The 18,421-nt window shown below is 48.2% G+C and overlaps 2 protein-coding genes across 4 annotated transcripts in view; one reads left to right on the top strand and one right to left on the bottom strand.

The window, feature by feature from the left end:
- The window catches only part of CDHR1 (cadherin related family member 1), a 51,326-nt gene extending 44,595 nt beyond the window's left edge, over positions 1 to 6,731 (top strand). For 2 of the 3 annotated variants that reach the window (XM_040607355.1, XM_040607354.1), the window contains one exon: positions 1,680 to 6,731. In XM_040607355.1, the coding sequence (XP_040463289.1) occupies positions 1,680 to 2,228 (549 nt within the window). In that variant the 3' untranslated portion in view covers positions 2,229 to 6,731. Of the gene's footprint in view, positions 1 to 758 lie in introns of all 3 variants that reach the window. The other variant, XM_040607356.1, reaches the window with a different exon arrangement.
- On the bottom strand, positions 5,293 to 11,206 carry LRIT2 (leucine rich repeat, Ig-like and transmembrane domains 2). The gene is made up of 3 exons (XM_040607357.1): positions 11,007 to 11,206; positions 9,834 to 10,615; positions 5,293 to 8,348 (listed from the first exon to the last, which is right to left on the bottom strand). Exons 1-3 carry the CDS (start codon positions 11,114 to 11,116, stop codon positions 7,537 to 7,539), a joined length of 1,704 nt encoding a protein of 567 aa, XP_040463291.1. The 5' UTR covers positions 11,117 to 11,206; the 3' UTR covers positions 5,293 to 7,536.
- Between the last annotated feature and the right edge of the window lie 7,215 nt (positions 11,207 to 18,421).

Below are 18,421 nucleotides of genomic sequence, written 5' to 3'. Positions count from 1 at the left end.
ACAGACTGTGGAGGATAAAGAGGTGGGCGTCCTAGTTTAGAGTCATACAGGGAAATCCATCTGATCTCACCTTAAATGTCTAAAAGTCAGAGGTGCAAGTTCAAGCTAGGCACGAGGCTCTCCTTATGCTCACTGTCTTTAATACCTGTTTTAGCATGTGGTGGCTACTACTGTGGAGGTGTCCTTTGCTCCTCATTGACTAAAAGCTGGGAGCTTAGACCGCTAACTAAATGCAGATAACCTGTTACTAGACATGCAAAGTTGGGGTGATGATTCCCTCCTGGAGTGGAGGCCAGAGGAGTGGGGCACGGTGCGCAGCCCTGTGCCTCCACAGCCACAAATAGCTTTATGACTGGCTCTTGGTAAACAAACCTGCTCGTGAATGTGCCATTTCTGAAAGATCTCCTGGCCTTCCGCAACACCACTGTCTGTCCAGACATTGTTGCAGGAGCTTGTATTCATTATGAACGTCTCTTGGAAATAATACGGGTGATCCATGTGCTGCGCTGCTCCCCTTTATTCCCTGATCAACCAGTTTGCTTCCTAACTTCTTTTAGTGTTTCTGGATTCAGTTCAATGCCATTGCAACTGTCTCCTCTTCTGTGCCTAGTTCAACACTTAGCTCCCTTTATTTTATATGCTCTCTACCCTGTACATGTCTCACCCTAGTTCCCTAGTTGTATTTATAAGAGATACAGGCCTCTTTCATATATAACCATGCGAGGGTTGACAGTTTCTCTTATTTTTGATATTTCCAGATCAAGTCCAGGGTAAAATCCTATATTTTAGGCCTCAAGAAGCGTCCATGGACAATATTTGGAATTTGCATGAGTGGCGTCCTTTCCACCATTTCTGTAACAATGGTGATCTCCACCATCATGTACTGGAAAAGTGTGAAAAGATCCAAGCTCCACCCGCAGGGCAAAATCCGCAAAATTATACGGGGACCTCCGAGACGCTCAGTGTGCTAAGCTGCAGAGTGAACAGGCCATTCATTTGTCCTTAATATGCCATATGTAGCTTATGCTATTGTTTATTTCTTTCATTTCTAAAAACAAAGCTCTTTAGTTCTACTCATCTCCCCTACCTCAAAGAGTTTTGTTATGTCTGTAAAAGAGTACTTGAAAACAGAATGCAGCACATACCTGCTAACTACTCATTTGTACACCCGAATTTTATGAAGTGAAGTTTTCTCATAATCTTTTCAGTGCCATGCTCAGTAATAACCCCATAAACTGCATCACCTGCAACTGTTTTTGCAAGATTGTTTTCTACTCAAGACTTCTGTTTGGGTTCAACACTATTATTCCTAGGAAATTAACTCTGAAACGTAGTACAACAATACAGCTGCAGATCCTGGAGCCAATTATTTTCTTGCTCGGTTCTTGCAAGTTAAACGAACACTACGGTGAGGTGGAGGAATCCATCCTAATTTGGCAGTAATAGTCCCGTAAGCTTCCGTGCTCGCCATCCATCCATCTCACTACACTGTAATGCTTGCCCAGCCTCCTGCTCCACCTAAATTCTCCAAACCTGGACTGGCTCTTTGCCTCTCGTTTTTTTCAGAGACAATTTCCATTAGTCAGCCCTGCGTGTTACATATTTTGGACAAATGAAATTTCTGGGTCGCTGTCTGTCCCATAGAGTAAGTCACGTGTTTTCTTTGTACTCTTTTACAGACTCTTCACAAAGGGCCTATGGCCGCCTTTTTGATGCAAACTAAAGATAACCCCATGAAAGCCTTAGGAGTGCTAGCTGGTGTCATGGGCATAATGGTGCTGATAACTATCATGATCTCTACTGCCATGTTCTGGCGCAACAAGCGGTCCAACAAAATCATGCCGGTAAGAAGGATCATAAAAAAGAGACAGACCCCACAGCCCCGGGCAGTCAGGATGGAGTGGCTGAAGTTCAAGATACCCAGCAATGCTGCGGAAAAGTTTGTCGTTGAAGACGATGCCAAGAGCCTACAGAACGAGAACAGCAACAACAACATCCAGGCTGCCCCCGTGCCACTGCCCACCCCCTTGCCCCCGCCGCCCCCCGCCCTGGCTCCCAAGGGTGATGCCCCAGGGTGGCGGGTACCGACTGTGTCTGGCTCCCTCACTCCCAAGTTCATAAACAAACAGAAGAAGAGAGGTCATGGCAGTGCCCACAATGCCCTCGTGTCAGAGCTCAAAATGAGGTTTGAGAAGAGGAACGCAGCTATTGGTGAGCCCCACATCTAGGTGCTCCTGGCAGCCCCCAGAGACTGCGGATTGAGGCTGTGCATGGATATGTTTATGTGCTGTGGTCTCCCCCGTGTCTGTCAGCACCCCATGATCCGACAGCAACTTCTCGCTGTGATTGCCACCCCTCACCTTCAGCAAGTATTACATGCTACAGAGTCACCCCACCCACAGCAAACGCTGCGGTCTGTGTCCAGTTGTGAGTGTGGTTCCTTCAGCTTGTGTCCCAGCACTGGTCCCTCCCTGCAGCTGTTGGATCGGGGTGCTGAGTACCCTCACGCCAGCCACAGTCTCTCCACATGAACGGGGATTCAGGTTGGCCCCCAGTTTGGAGGTCCCTACCCCAGAGTCCGGGTTTTCAAACAAGGCGCTCTGCAGCCAAGGCACTGAAGGATGCCACTTCTGACCTGGTCTGGCAGGTGGGTTTGAGGTGTCCAAAAACCTGACACTTCAAACCCCAGCCCCACTTTAGAAGACTGTGGCACCAGTACTACATCAAGGGCAGGGTGTCCTACAGCAGCGATGCTGCAAGAGAGTAGTGTGTAGCTGGTACCCACTGTCCTCAGGGTGCGACACATTTTGCAACAGCTGGCGGAGCGATGTGCTCATGGCCTGAGTACCTCCATTCCCAAAAGGTAAGCGAGCAGGCTTGGAGAAGTTCTTCGTTTATCCTGCAGCTTATGCTGGGTTTTGCCAGAGTACGTTGACATGATGCTGTGCTTTGCTGCTGTCCTGGACTTGCCTGCTAATTGGGGGATGGGGGGTCCACCGCAGCCTTGTGTAGACCAGCTGGGCAAGATTTGGGCTCAGAAGTTCAATAGCCGCGCTCACCCAGTACTGTCTCCTTCCAACACCACGTCCCCTAAGGAGAGAGAAGCTGGCAGGAGAAAGACATGATTAAAGCAGCAGCGAAGACAAGGTAAAACTGAGAGAAAAATGATAAGTGAAAAGTATAGACAAGTGCTGGGAAGTTGCATAGGCTGGTCAGGGAAGTGTCTGGAAAGATCATTTGGTTTTGTAGATGAGCAGGAGGTGTCGGGAAATGTATTTTATCAGCTTACCTGGCTTGCTCCAGGGACTGGTGAGTGAAAAAGGAGGTTTCCATAGAATATTCTGGTTTTTCCTGTCAGTATTTTTGAGTGAATTATGCAGCAGCTAATGGGGGGTGTGTGTGTGTGTGTGCGCAGAACAGCTGATGCTTTGTTTTCCTGTTACATGATGGTAAAAAGGCACCGAAGGCAGAGCACTTTTCCTCTGGATCTATCCCATAGTTTCTCTCTCGTGTTTGTTTCTGAGGAGATGTTTTTCAGCTGGCCTGGCTGTTTCCCTTCCCTTGGGGAGAAGGCAGCATGCACCAGGCTGGCTGGGGAGCAGCATCCTGCACCCTCTGCCAGAGCCCTGGCCCCCCAGGGCAGCTGTGCTGTCATGGATCAGCACCGTGGACATCAAGATGGGGAACAAACCTGACAGGACAGGACACAAGAGGTTCATGAGACTGTTCTCCAGCTGTCATTTCAGCTGGACCAGCAGACCTAACCCCCAGGGCCTCCTCTCACCCCGTTAGCTGGTCTAATTCCCTTTTTTTGCATCAGGTCTTCATCAGCTTAGGGGATAGCTGGTTGAATAAGAAGTTACCTACATACAGGGAAAATCCTGTATTTTTTAACTTTGGTTCAATCCACCTAGAAGCCAGAGGGTGACCATCGCTCATGCCACCCATGGGCTGAGCCAGGAGCTGTGGCCAAGAGGTGCAGCAGGGTCCGAGCTGGGGGCTGTGGCCGCAGCGCTGCTCCCATAGTCTCTCCTGCCGCATCTCATATTTCCTCCACTGTTTTCTTGCTCGTCCCTCTTCCCAGGGCTGCGTGGTGTCAGGCCCAGGCTCTCACGGTGTATTCAGTCACCTCATCCTTGTCCTCCGGCTGTGAGCCGGTGGGACGGGTGGGATGCAGCCCACAGCCAGCTCCCGCTGCCCTCTGTGAGCACATGCCTTCTGCTGCTTGTGTCTCTGCCAGGCTCTGCAGCGTTTCCTGAGGTACCAAACGTTTGTGATTTATTCCTTGTACTACTGTTTTCCCTGATGTTGTGTTGAAGCCAGTATTCAATGTTCATTCTCTAACGAGGAAAGCCTATAAAGACCATTGAATTAAGTGAGATTTAACAGGAATTATAGGCTTTTAGTCTTAGAGATTATATTTAAGAGGGAATAAAGATGTTTTATTACTATGTTGTGAGACCCTTTTCCAGTTACTCTGTATTCCAACTTCGAGGGACGGGTTTGTAAATAATAAAAAAAAAAAACCCAAAAAAAACCTGCAAAAGGTGCGTCTGTGGATGGTGCGCTTCTGTGAGCAACGATGCCTTGTCAGTGCTTGTGATGTGTCCGCATGGGCACAGGCAGCCAGGCGGCTTTCTAGGGTGACCACATGGCCCCTTTTGTGGATCACGAATCGGGAGAGGGGCTGCATGGTTTCTGGGCAACACCAGCCTCGAGGGAGAGGAGGCAAGAAGCGGGATGGTGCAGGGGACAGGCAGGGTCACAGAGGAGCCCCTGGCCAAGCACCCGCTGTGCCCTGCAGCCTGCTGCGGCATGGCCCCAGGGGAGGAAGGCTCCTCACAAGGCTGCAGGCTGTGTGCTTTATTATGAACTTTCTACATGTGGTGATGGGAAGTTTTGTCTTTCTCTGGCTGTCCCTCGCTGTGGTTCAGCAGCTCTTTACAGCCTCCACAGTTTGCCATTGTCCCTCCTTGTTGACTAGGGTGGGAGAGGACCAGTTGTTACAGCCCCTGATTTGTTTTTCATCCCCCTCATACACTGGTCCTTAACCAGCATCAGCTCATGCCTGACCCCACATGCACTATCTCCCCAGGGGTTTCTCCAGGACAAGGCTGTCTCCCTGCTTGGCTGGCTGCTTCTGCTCCTTCCCTGCCGCTCCAGACCCCGTGACACATGCTACAACTGCCCGGCGTCCCCCATCCCTCCTGGGAGCTCCTGGGCATCCAGGTTGCTTTGCAATTGGTAACTAAATTCATAGAAATGAATAGCAGGTGACATCTGCATATTCTGAAAATCTGTCGTGTTTATTACTTTGACACTAAAAGACTGACAAGACTAGGAAGTGCCTTGAAGTACAACACCGAGGGTCAGCATTAGCAAGAGGTCTCTGTTCCAAAGCTGTGCAGCGAGTTACAGCAGGAGGAGGTGCTGGGGGGGAATCCTGGGGCCGGAGGACAGACGGTGTGGAAAGCAAAAACAAAAACACAACTAGAAAGCCAAACTGCCGTGGAGTGAAGCTCACGTTAGGCTTTATCTCTGCTTACCGCTGAGGTTTCTACTCTATTTTTTTTTTTCTTTTTGAGGCGGTCTGTAACAACACATATGAAAAGGGCTGCAGGTCTACCAGCCATGTGCTTTGGTTGTACTGGAAAGCATGAGGCCAAAAAAGAAACAGGTAAGTCACATGTCCTCAGACCCCCAAGAAATGCAGCATGAGCTGCTCTGCAAGCAGGGGCCGATTGTCTTTACATGCACATTTTGGGGTATTTTACCTCTAGAAAGGAGGCAAGCTTCGGTTTCAAAGCAGCAGGATGGGTAGATGGCCCATCTGCATCTGGGGGAGGTGCCTGGATCCCAAACCCCAGCTCCACCACCCTCTCTGTCCCCGGCCACTTTTCCTGCCAGCCTTATTCAGGCCAAGCATCCCCATCACCCCTGTCCTCATTTTGGCTAGAATAGAGTCAATTTTCTTTTTAATAGCTGGTGCAGTGCTGTGGTTTGGAATTGGCATAATAATGTTGATTGATAACACACTGACGGTTTTGGTTGTTGCTAGGTAATGTTTTTACTAAGTCAAGGACTTTTCAGTTTCTCAGGTGCTGCCAGCACAAAGGCTGGAGGGGCACAAGGAGCTGGGAGGGGACACAGCCGGCACAGCTGACGCAAACTAGCCAGAGGGACATTCCTTACCACGGAACATCACGCTCAGTATATAAACTGGGGAGAGCTGGCTGGGGCTGCTGGTCGCCGCTGGGGGCCTGGCTGGGCATCCATCAGTGGGTGGTGAGCAACCATGTTGTGCATCACTTGGGGTTTTTTTTCCTTTTGGGTTTCATTCCTCTCTCCTTCTCTCTCCTTTTCATTAGTATTCTTATTATCACTATTCTTACTATTTTATTTTATTTAAATTATTAAATTGTGCCTTTTTTCCTGATTCTCCTCCCCATCCTGCTGGTGGAAGTGGGGGGAGTGAGGGAGAGGTTGAGTAGGACTTAGTTGCAGGCTGGGGTTAAGCTACAATAACCCGGCAGCCACAGGGCCCTCCTGGGAAAAAAGGAGACAAGTGATGGGCAGGGTGGAAGGGGAAACAGCAGTTGAGTGCTGGCTTGCAAAAGGCAAAGTGTTCATTTTTCTGCAGCTCTTCTTTTTAGATAGTGTGAAACTGAAATGGTCCTCTTAAGATGTCTGGACACAAGTAAAAGGCCCTCCCCTCCCGTCTAGTACAAAAATTAAGAAAAAAAAAAAAAAAAGCGCCAACTCAAAAACTCAGAAACCTTGTGCTGCAGCTACATCATGCTGGTGTTTCAGCAAGCACTCACAGGTTTCCTATTTGTTGTACAACCAAGGCTGTGAACCTCTTAGGGCTGTGTAAACCTTAAGGAGTAAGAAAAAAAAATATCAAAAAAACCCACCAAAAAAACTCACCACCAACCAATAGCCCTTACCAAAACAAATTTTCGCCAAGTGAAACAAAATAGCTGCATCACATTGCCCCAGTCCTTCTCATCCTCATTTTTCTTGCCAGTTGTGGGCACAGCCTTGCCCAGGCCCCCGGTCTCTGCACGCAGGAGGAGCTGGCAGCCGGCACAGGGCAGTGCTGCAAACACGCCTCCCCCTGCACCCCCCGGCTGGGAGAAATACAGAAACAGAGACCAGCCCCTACGAGTGGGCAAGGGGGACCTTTGGCCTGCTTCCGTGTGCGTTGCTGTTGGTTTTGGGGTGTTTTTCTTCATTAATGCTTGTTTCCCCGTGTATCTGTGTGCATTGCTCCATGACAGTGCTGCAGAGGCAGCCTGGGGCTGGGGGGGGGCACAGCCACTCGCCCCCCCGAGTACCCCCATTCCCAGGGCTCTCCAAGCCTGCTGCAGATCCGGGCCGTGTGCCCCACCATGCCCTGAGTCCTTACAGCACTGAGCCTTCTTTGCGTGGTCCTTCAAGAAAAACCAGCACATGCTGTGGCTCAAGGTTGTCTGAGAAAGGTGCCGCTGCACTTGCAGGGCAGGCTGGGCTGGGCTAGTAGAGGGCAGGGCTGGGCTAGTAGAGGTCAGCGCTGTTCCGATGGGGTGGCCGGGGCTTGCCAGGCTCCTCACGGGCCAAGGGCTGCCGGGCACCACGGCCACCCTCGGGGCGACAGAGCCCATCCTCGCTGCCGGCAGGCAGGCTGTCCAACGTGCTCTCCTTGCTGCCCGCAGCCTGTGCCTGGCCCCCACGGCGGCGGCGGGGACAAGCGCAGGGGCAGCGGGCCAAGCAGCCGGGGCGAGCCTCGGCGGTACAGGCGTACATGCCAGCAGGCACGGCCAGCACCATGGCGCAGACGATGACCACAATGTGGATGAGCTTCTCGCGCTGCTCCAGCTGGCTGATGTCGCTGCCCGTGACAAAGACGACACACTGGCCCTTGCGGGGTGCCTGGTTGCGCACAGCCACACAGACCTCATACTTGGTGGCGGGCAGCAGGTCGGTCACTGAGTAGGTGTTGACGCCAGGGCCGATGTAGATGGTGTCCTTCTGGGCGGCGTCATAGCGGCCCACCAGGAGGGTGTACCAGGTCTCCCCCGGCTCTGCTGCTGCCGCTGCCACTGCAAACCACTCCAGGGTGATGCCATAGACCGTCTGCTTGGCGATGCGCACTTCTACGTGGGTGCCCGGCTCGGCGGGGGCAATGGGGGCCCAGCCCACGGGAGTGGTGGATGCCCACAGGGCTCCCACCTGAAGGGTGATGGCCACCGAGGAGTTGCCCAAGAAGTTGGCAGCCATGCAGGTATAGTTGCCAGCATCTGCTGGCCGTGCCGCCGGGATCAGCAGCTCTGAGCGGATGGTGTCCTCGCTGATGGGTTCAGTGGACACTGTGGGAAGAGGGGAGCCATGTCAACAGGCAGGGACCCCTCCTGCCCATGCAGACAGGGAGCCACCGTGCCCTTGGGGCAGCCCCAAGACCATTCCTGCGTGGAATGGGGGGGCAGAAGGCCAGGCAGGATGCACCCTGCCCCGGGAAGAGGAAGGGGGCATGGGAGTGTGCCAAATCCCAACAGAGCTTGTCAGCAAAGTGTTATCTGGGCGAACAGGCAATTAATGCGCTGAAATGCCCGAGATCAGGAGACAGGGAGGGCATTCGACCCCGTGCGAGCGGCTGGGGAGGTTGCTGCAGGCAGATGCCAAGCTGCCCATGTGCCAGCTGCCATCAGCCTGCTCAGGTCAGGGCGAGCCAAGGTGAGCTGCTGAGGTGCAGGAGGCACAGTTGCAGCTTTGGACACACGTTCCATCCTACATTAGGACTGAGTGCAGGAAATTGTCGGTCTCAAAAGGCTGAGGCTGAAAAGAGGCGTGTGGAGCCAGGGGCATTGGGCTGGACATGAGAGGCAGCTTTGGAGAACAGTATGAAACCCCCTGCCGTCTGCCCAAACAGGGGCATGTGGCTGTGGCTCGGGAAAGCCTGTACATAATTAATTCAGCATGTGCTTATGGAAAGATGCACAAGTGCTGCTACGACACTACAATTAAAGCAAATAGCAGTGCAGGATTAAGGGCTAATGCTATCTTATTTAGCTAGCTGGCTTATTAGGAACACACAACCTGTGCGGTGCCCATATACATTATTAGCTTACCTGATGAAAATAGCAGCTTGTCCTACTGAAGGCTCTTGGTAAAAATAAATGTGAAGGAGGATGTGCAAGAATGGAGCTGGATGGGGAGGAAGAGGAAAAGGCCTCATATTAAGAGGCCCTCAATAAAGAATATAAATAAGCCAGGTTTGCGGAGGGTTACAACCTCTGGTTTTGTTGTAGAACATGAACAGAGGGAGACAGGCAACAGAGCTGAAGGGTTTTGTGGTTTGTGTGGGTATTTCTTGAGACAGCATATGGAAAACCACAAATATGTTGTTTGTTCCTGCTCCTAGAAACACACATACATAATAATATAGGGTGTATGTGTATTTAGTATATAATATATAGTGTGAATGTATATGCATGTCTAGCTAGCTATATATTTACTATATATGTATGACTGATGTTTTGTTACTAGTTCTTACTTCATGTGTCACGATGAAAGCACTACTACTAAAAATCCACACAAAATAATTGTGTAGAAATGAGGCTGTGCTCTTCTCATCTTTGACTGATATCCTGCATGAAGCAGGTCTTCTCATGCCAGTCAGACACACAGGATGATTAAGATTATTTGGATTATTGCTACCACAATAACTGTGATGCTCTAAAGCAGGAGTGAGAGCCAGCATGGTAACTGTGATGGCCTGAAGACCTATGTAAGTAGAATAGCAGTACATAAATTTTAAATTTTTTAAAAAAAAGAGATGAAAAAGCTTTGCTTACCATTAAATGCCCTTAAAAGTTTGAGCGCATAGGTCCACCAGACCACAGGGGAAGGGCTGGCTTGCACAAAGCAGGTCAGGGTGATGTTCAGCCCCACTGGGACTGTCAGGTTGGTGTCAAGGGCTGAGGTCAGGGGCTTCATGCAGCTGTTGAGCTCCACTTCATGAAAAAACTTCCCTGCCCTGAATTTCGGGCTTGAGCAAGTTAAATAGGAATTCATCAAAATAATAGGTGGGCCGACTGACTTGATAAACTGGACAAATCCCCGCAGGCGACAGTCACAAATCCAGGGGTTGTCATGGAGGGCCAGGACAGCGTTGGAAATAGCTTCTATCTGCCCCTCTGCCCTCTGGCTTCTCTGGTAGACGGGCCAATTGTAGAAGACATCCCTGGATATGACGGTAAGCTGATTTGAGGACAGATCTAAATAGGTCAGGTTGGGCAGATAGCGGAGCGCATGTTCTGGAAGGACATCCAGCCGATTGTGCTTCAGATCCAGGATTTTCAGGGCCGGGGTGTCTTGAAATGCTGTCCATGGCACTGAACTTAATTTGTTCCCTTGCAAGCGCAGCTCCTTCAGAGTGGGCAGATATTCCAGGCTCTTAATGTGCATCACAGTGATGTTGTTAAAATTGAGCCAGAGATATTCCAAGGCACTAACATTCTCAAAAGACCCACGAGGCAATTCTGTTAGGTGAGAATTTTCTATTCTAATTTTCCTGATGTCCTGAGGAATGTTTGCAGGGATCTGCCTCAACAGTGCAGACATGCAGAGCAAACTCCTAAGGCAGAAACCAGAAGATTCTCCGGGTCATACACCACATTCATAGCTGACAAACTATTTCTCTATACAGGTCTACAAGCACTTGAATAATTATAAGGTATTGTGTACAGGGCATGCATAAGCCATGCATCCATCCTTCCCTGGGTTTTACACCCATTTTCCCACAAAGAATACAACGAAGTCATAAAAATTGCTATGCAAGCAACTATGTATCTCAGCAAAATAAGAGAACTCTCATTCTATGCTTAAGCTAATACTATCCAGGTATTAAAGGAAGCATATTATGCAGCCACCTGTTTGGTTTTGGTGTTCACATCATCGGCAAATATATGTTGGGAGTCTCCGAGCTGCTTTGCTGGTGCTACGAGTAGGGTAACTAGCATTCTTACCTTCCAAAGCTGTCTTGAGAACAAGAGCATCCTGTGACACAAGATGAAACAGATGGGTTTATCTTGTGGAAGGCCAGAAGAAGAAGAAAAATATGACAAACAGGGTCCATATTCTTCTTTAAGAAAGCACTGTGCAGGGTTTGTACCAAACATGCCAACAGCCTCCAAGAAGCAAATCCTATTAGTTGTAATCTTCCTTGACGCAGAAATAAATCCTGCTGGGGACCCAACCCTAAAGAAGACATGTACTATGTTCATAGCGTGTGTCAAAGTGCTAAACATCACCCCCAGGACTACTCTTGGCATTTATTCTTTGGCTGTGGGGATTCTCACAGGCATGTTTATTTGGTTGATAATATGAAGATGGAGGCAAAACCACTTCTGTTCCTTAAAAGTAATTAACCAAGCCTAATTACTTTTTAAAAAAATTTCAAGGTATCTGTCTAAATCTCATACACTTTAATGGCATTTATCAATGCAGAAGGCCACAGTAAGGGCCAGGCTTCACAGCTGGAATTTGTCAGTGTGTAGTGCTGTGTTGTACAACCCATCAGGCTCCACACCCTGCCCACAGCTCTTTGCAGGGTGTCCCACCGCACACAGCAAGCATGAAACCTCATCCTCAAATCTGGTTGCTCTGTCACAGAAATAGAAGTATGGCACTATTTTTCCTCTGAAACAACTTCCCCCCACCCCCATCTCCATTCTTACATGCTGGTAATGAAAAAAGAAACATAGCTGTAGCCAGTCCATGGGCTTCTCTGAAAAAATATACCTTGGACATTAATCTCTATTGTATAAATATAAAATTTCAGTGCTAGTCTCTGGCCTCTCCATGAGACGTGCCAATTGCCTTTCCATCAACTTGAAAAACTTAATCTAAACAATTCTATGAGCATTGATTTGGTGTAACCAAATTCATTTATCTTTGTTTTTTAATCCAAGATAGCAAGTTTTGGTTATAATTTCCAAGCAGCGCTGCGTTCTCCTGGGGCCATCTAGTGTGTATGGGCTTCATCACAGCCCGCAGAAGGCAGCTGCCACTGGAAAAAGGCTTAACCTCACCACAGCACATGTGAAGCTGGGTCACAAATCAAGATTAGCCTGAACCTACTTAACCTCTAACCTATGGGACCAGGATAGAAAAATATTTATAGTGTGACGGCTTAGATCTATACCTGGTTGTTGGGGTGTGTGCAACAGCATAGCCTCTGTAAGCCTACAGAAAACGTAGGATTGATTCTGTAGCTTCTAAATTGACAGGTGCTTTGATTTCAAGGCAAATCAGCAAAATGAGCTGCTGGGGAAACCGGGGACTGTTGCAGCGTTTCATGACTGCCTCCCGTGTGCGAGCAGCAGGCAGTGAGTAGTGGGCCTGTCGGGCTGCTCTTGCTCGCTATGCCCAGCATGTAGCACCAGCATATGGGGCTGGGTGTTTTTATATCATTTTTTAAAACTGAAATCTTCCTTATATGTCCATGGTGCAGTACCGGCTATTTCACAGCTGCCCTACGTTTTTAACATGTCAGTAAGCCACGAGTGAAGGAGAAAGGCTGCTGGTTCAGCACAGCAGATGCAGCACTACAAATCCCCCACCTGACTGTGGTGGTGACCACTGGGGACGTTTCTTGGTGAAGCTGTTGCAATGAGTGGCACAGCCCAACTCCCGTGAGCTGAGGCTGACACTCCTTACGCACTTTCAGTGCAGCTTAAGCAGCAAAGGGGCCACCTGTCAGCAGGGCTGGCCGGCTAAACTGGGAACGCTGCAGAAGCAACACTGGCAGCTGCAGTGGGAGGAAGTGTCCTTCCTGGGCACCCATCAGCCACCGAAGCAGAGGGCCTCAGGGACACCATGCGTGAACATGGGCCTCTGGAGGGGCAAACGCCACACTCAACCAGCGCCTTCGGTCCTCTTTTGTAGTCTGCCATGGAAATATTCCCTAATAAACCAACAATATTATTTTATAATCATAATTTTATGATTTTACGCTTCATTATAACTGGCAATGATGGTAGTAAACTACACACATGTAGTTAGTTAAGAACAGTAGCAAGCTACATACAACATGTAGTTAGTTAGAAAATAGCTTGGCATCAGGAGCAAACCTGGAGTTTGCCCATGTGTGAGCTGCATGGTCTGGAGAGAAAAGCTTTCAGCAGAAGCAGAAGAAAACCAGTGTCTAGATCAGGGGCCCTCAAACTTTTTAACCAGGGGGCCGGCATGCGGATGCCGTGGCAGGCAGCCATCTGCGGCTGCTGGGTTTCCCCCCCTCCCAACCCCTGGCGGCGGGGGGGTTCTGTAAATACCAGGGGCCGGATTGAGGACCCTGGGGAGCTGTATCCAGCCTGCGGGCCGTAGTTTGAGGACCCCTGTGCTAGATAGTGTTCAGTGTTAGACGTGATGGAATGCCTTCCATGATGGGATAAATGGCTGAAGTTCACCCAGATCATCAGCTTGTCCAGTTGTGCTGGCCTGGTGTTCACAAGGTGATGGGGAGACCCGTCAGTGCATGGGGTTCGTGAGGGAAACGAGATTGAAAACCACCTACTTTGTGAGCTGCACACATGCCACCGGTGAGGCCGCGGGGTCAGGATGTTCGGTTGTCTCCAGCACCAAGCTAGCAGGAGGGGTTCACCGCTTTTAAGGCCCAACCTTGCAAAAACATCCTTTGCTCACAGGAAAGGTGCCTCCTTTGCCACTGTCACATTCCTCCTCTGTGGTCCGCAGGGAGGGTCTTAAAGTATGTGGCAGCTAAGTCACATCTTTAAAAAAAAAAAAAATCATGAAAAGTGTTGTTTATTAGCAGGTTTATATACAGAGTAAAAATTATTGGCGGATTCACCTCACGTACATCTTTGGACACAGTACAGCTGCATAATGCCCAGTGTACTGGGATGCAGCAAGTAAAATTTCATCTGGGCTTCTCTGCTAAAAATATACAGTAATTTAAATAAATTAGTTTATTAACAGAAAAGAAAGAAAATAAAACATAGTTGTTTCCTTTCTCCCACATCTCTTCCCAGACTCACCTATCTGGAAAACAGCCTTTCAAAGAGTGGTGTCAGCCAGTACCATGGGCTAATGGCATCATAGATTGTTTAGGTTGGAAAAGATCTTTAAGATCATCAAGTTCAACCATAATCCAGCACTGCCAAGCCCACCACTAAACCATGTCCCCAAGCACCACATCTATGTGTTTTTTAAACACCTCCAGGGATGGTGACTCCACCACCTCCCCGGGCAGCCCGTTCCAGTGCCTGACCACCCTTTCGGTGAAGACATGTCCCCTCACACCCAATCTAACCCTCCCCTGGTGCCACCTGAGGCCGTTCCCTCCTGTCCTGTCCCTTGTTCCCTGGGAGCAGAGCCCGACCCCCCCTGCCTACAGCCCCTGTCAGGCAGCTGCAGGGAGCGATAAGGGCCCCCCCCGAGCCCCCTCCTCTCCAGGCTGAGCCCCCCCAGCCGCCCCCCATCCCACGGGTGCCCCAGCCCCTTCCCAGCTCTGGACAAGCTCCAGCCCCTCTGCATCCCTCTTCCGGCTCCAGGGCTGGGTACCTGGGTGAAACTGCTCTTGCTGTTAGAGACTGAGGCAAAGAAAGCATTAAGTACTTCAGCCGTTTCGTCATCCTTTGTGGCAATCCTCCGGCTGTTTTCAGGCTGATATTTATTTGCTACTTAAGAGGCCATTTCTCTAAACATTCTGAAAGCCCAAGTGTACTCAGAGGCTTCAGTAATAAGCTGAGAAACTAGTGGTGAATTATTTACCACAATCAGATTAATTAGTGGGTGGAGAGTCTACCCACTCTCTAGGGTAGAGAGAAGAGGGGAAAATTAAAAGAAAGAAAGGAACAAAAAAAAAATCCCCCAAACAGTGTTTGCTGTAGCCATTATGTTTATGTTTCCTACTGGAGTCGGATTTTGTTGCTGTTTTAATTCAGTCCAGTTTATGCCTGCCTGTAAATTTAATGGTCACTTTTGTGACAGCAGATGTCCACTCCGTTCAGCTGCTCTTTAATGTCATGTGGCATCCTGGCCAAAGCCAAAATGCAGAACAAGCTGCCTAAAACCCAAACTGTCAAAATAAATCTCTACAGAGTCATTGTCTGCTAATCTATGGGAAGTGGAGTTTAAGAGGCTGCACTGATTGCCAAAGCAAGTGCCGAAAGGACGCCCGCTGCATGCTCCCAGCGATGGCGAGGGAAGTCGAATTCCATCTTGAAGTGACAGGTGCACACAGGTCTGTAAGAAATCAAGTCCAGGCTGATGCTTTACAATTCCAGTTCCTCTGCCAGGGCTATCACCATCAGAAATCCCTGCTGGGGAGGACATAAGAGGTAAAGGCTGCAGTTGGGTATTTCAGATACAGTGCATGTAACACCAAATGGTACGGGCTTGAAAAAGCAGCTTTGAAAAAGAGGAAGGTGACGTGAAAAGTGGTAAATAAGGCTTCTCTTTCACAAGCCTTCAACAACAACAGGAGCTGTACAAACTTGCCATTCTTTCCCCAATTTTTTCAGTAACCCAGTGCCCCTGGCAGGGTCCCACAGCAAATCCTACAGAGAGCTGGCAAAGGAGCACAACCTGCCCCTTTCACCCACCAGAGGAAAGGAAAGGTTTCATCTCTCACTCAGGGCACGAGCAGAGTCCATCTGCCATGTCGAAAATGGGAGCTAAGGGCCGACATACTCCCATGGGATGTGACTGTGGCCAACAGCTCCACATCTGCACCAGCAGCCCCTGGCTCTCGGGAAACACAGGCACTGCTCCAAGGCTCACTGCTGCCTCTGAGAAGCTCCTGGTCTGCTCTCCTGAGTGCACACATTTAGTTCTCATCAGTTTGAAACTTTACCAGCAACTGCTAAATTCTTTCCTTTTTGTTTTGAGTAATGGGAAAATAAAGTGGGGGACAAATCTTTTGCTCTGTTTTGGACAATTTGCTTCTTCTTTTCACAGACTTTAAAGCTGATGGAGCTCCCACTAAGCCACGGTACTGTAGCACTGAATATTGAGTAAATACATCCTGAAATTTTTCAGACATTCCCAGAACACTTCTGACATTGAGGGACTTTGATGTCAGCTTCCTCAGGACCTTTTGAACCTTTACATTTTGTTTTACTATTGGAATACTTTCTAACTCATTCTTCAATGTCCATTCAACTTTTAAAATATCTTGAAAAATGTTTTACCTGTCCTTCTTGACACTTTCGGGTTCTTCATTTTTTTCCCACAATTTTATGTTTATATGCACATACATTTTTGTGTCCCAGATATATTTTTTTAATTGTTTAAAGACATTTCAGTCTATTCTTTCTGGGTACACAGAAATAAATTGACCAGACTTAAAGCGATTATAGCCTTCCGACATGCTTAAATCACATTGTGGAAATAAGGTGTTTGTCAGCTTGAACATTAGTTTGAATTTGTGGAATTTTTATATATATGTGGCATTAAAAATATTTGCAGAGACTTTATAATTCAGAGCCAATATTAACTTCTTTCTGGATCTACTCACCAGATAATCTGGACACTTTTTAAGATATTTGGAAAAAACATATTTCAAAGCCTCAATGTGATTTTTTTACATTTCTTCTTGCACTTCAGCTGCTTGCAGTACTCCTTTTTAATCACTTTGGGCACATTATTTCATTTATATTCTGCTCAGTTCCCTCATTTTGATAGCTGCTTTTCTCCAGATCCTTTTAAGAAAAAGAAATAATGACAATTTTTCAGTACACTTCAGAGCTATTCGGATTCATTTTTACAATGCAGTTACCTTCTTTTTCAGATCTTATCCTTAATTTTTCAATTTCACACTATTCTGATTTCCAAAATAAGTATTAAAAGATACTGTGGAAGGAGGAACATGTCTTTGTTATCTATCACACGAAGGGCCCATCAAAGAGTGGCTCATACTGCTCTCCAAATCGCCCAGCCCAGGCAACCAGTGCAAACCTCCTGCCCAACACAGGTGGACACTTACCTTAATCCTGTTACTGAAGTGGCTCAACACTTATCAGAGAAGAAATTTTTAAATGGTTTAATAGTAAAAGTGGGGAACACCAAGGGATTCCAAAATATATTCCTTGACAGTGACAAAATATTTGAAAGAGACCCCCAAAACAACAAATTGGCCAAAACCTGACACAAAGATATTATTAACAGAGGAAACATTGTGTGTGGAAGAAGAAAACCAAACAGAACAAAGTGTCAAAAAAAAGTAATAATGCTGCTAATGTAGTAATTCCAAAAGATATTTGGATGTTTGTTTCAGTTCTTACAGCACATGTCTGTCCAAGGATTGACTTTACCTGAGTAAGAAATTGTTTCCAGGCATGAATATTCTCCTTGCCTGAACTCTGAGCAACGTATCTTACAACCAGAGAGGGAAGCTGGCCTGAGCTAACCCTGCTGAAACCAGGTGCCTAACACCTCTTCAGTTAAAATATCCACAAACAAACAAACAAAAAAAAAAATCCAGTGAGGTATTTGCCTTTACCTGCCTCCATACCACTGAAAAATCTGACCCAGAGCCTTGAAGTCACACTCCGCAGCAAATCAGTTTACTGAATGGTTTGACATTTCACCTGCAGTTTGGCAAGTACAGGGGTTTTCTTCTGACCGACACCAGGCAACACAGAGCTTACACAAGATTCTATCTACTGCCTGTCTTGTGTGACCCACCGGTGCAGTAGAGAGGCTTGTTTTGGAGCAGCAGCAGTTGAGACGCTGAGCTATGATGCCTCACCTATGAGTCAGGGAGAAAAGCCATAGGAGATAGAAAAGAAAAATCATGTTTGTCCTATTTGGGATCACTATTTATTCAGAGTGCAAAAACTATCCAATAGGCTCTGTAAAACCTAACACATCCACAGCGAATGTCACAGGATGCCCTCTCCATGCTCCCTCACAAGCAAAGTGCTGGCCCAGCCCGTGCCTTTCCATTGCCGGCTCACAGAGCATGTGGCGTAGCACGCACCGACAGCAGGTGAGAGCTGCTCCTCACCAGGGCTGGAGGTGGCAAATCACCCAGTTCGTGCCTCCAGGGAGCCAAAAGGTACATACCTCTCGTTCCCAGTCAGCTCCTGCAAACCTGACTTACAGGAAAGTCCTTGGGCAGTATGTCCACTCCGTCAACAACAGGAGAACTTCGGGACAGCCTGGATTCTTCAGGGCTAACTTATCCATCCAGGGCCAAGTCAGGCAGATTTCTGCACAGCCCAGTGATTGCGCTGCAGATGTAGGCAGGAATCAAGCTCAATAATACAGCAATCCTTGCAACTAATCCCAAAAACTGCTACTGGAAGAATTTCGGGGGGTTTTCTACCTTGGAGCAAGACTCTAAAAATAATCCTGGGAAATTCAACTGTATAAATAAGCAATAGATCTATTACATATTACATATTTGATCAATTAA

The sequence above is a fragment of the Falco naumanni genome, chromosome 9 (genome assembly GCF_017639655.2).
Source record: "Falco naumanni isolate bFalNau1 chromosome 9, bFalNau1.pat, whole genome shotgun sequence".
NCBI classification, from domain to species: Eukaryota; Metazoa; Chordata; class Aves; order Falconiformes; family Falconidae; genus Falco; species Falco naumanni.
Note: the sequence above shows the minus strand (reverse complement) of the source record. Positions and strands in the feature narration are given on the sequence as shown.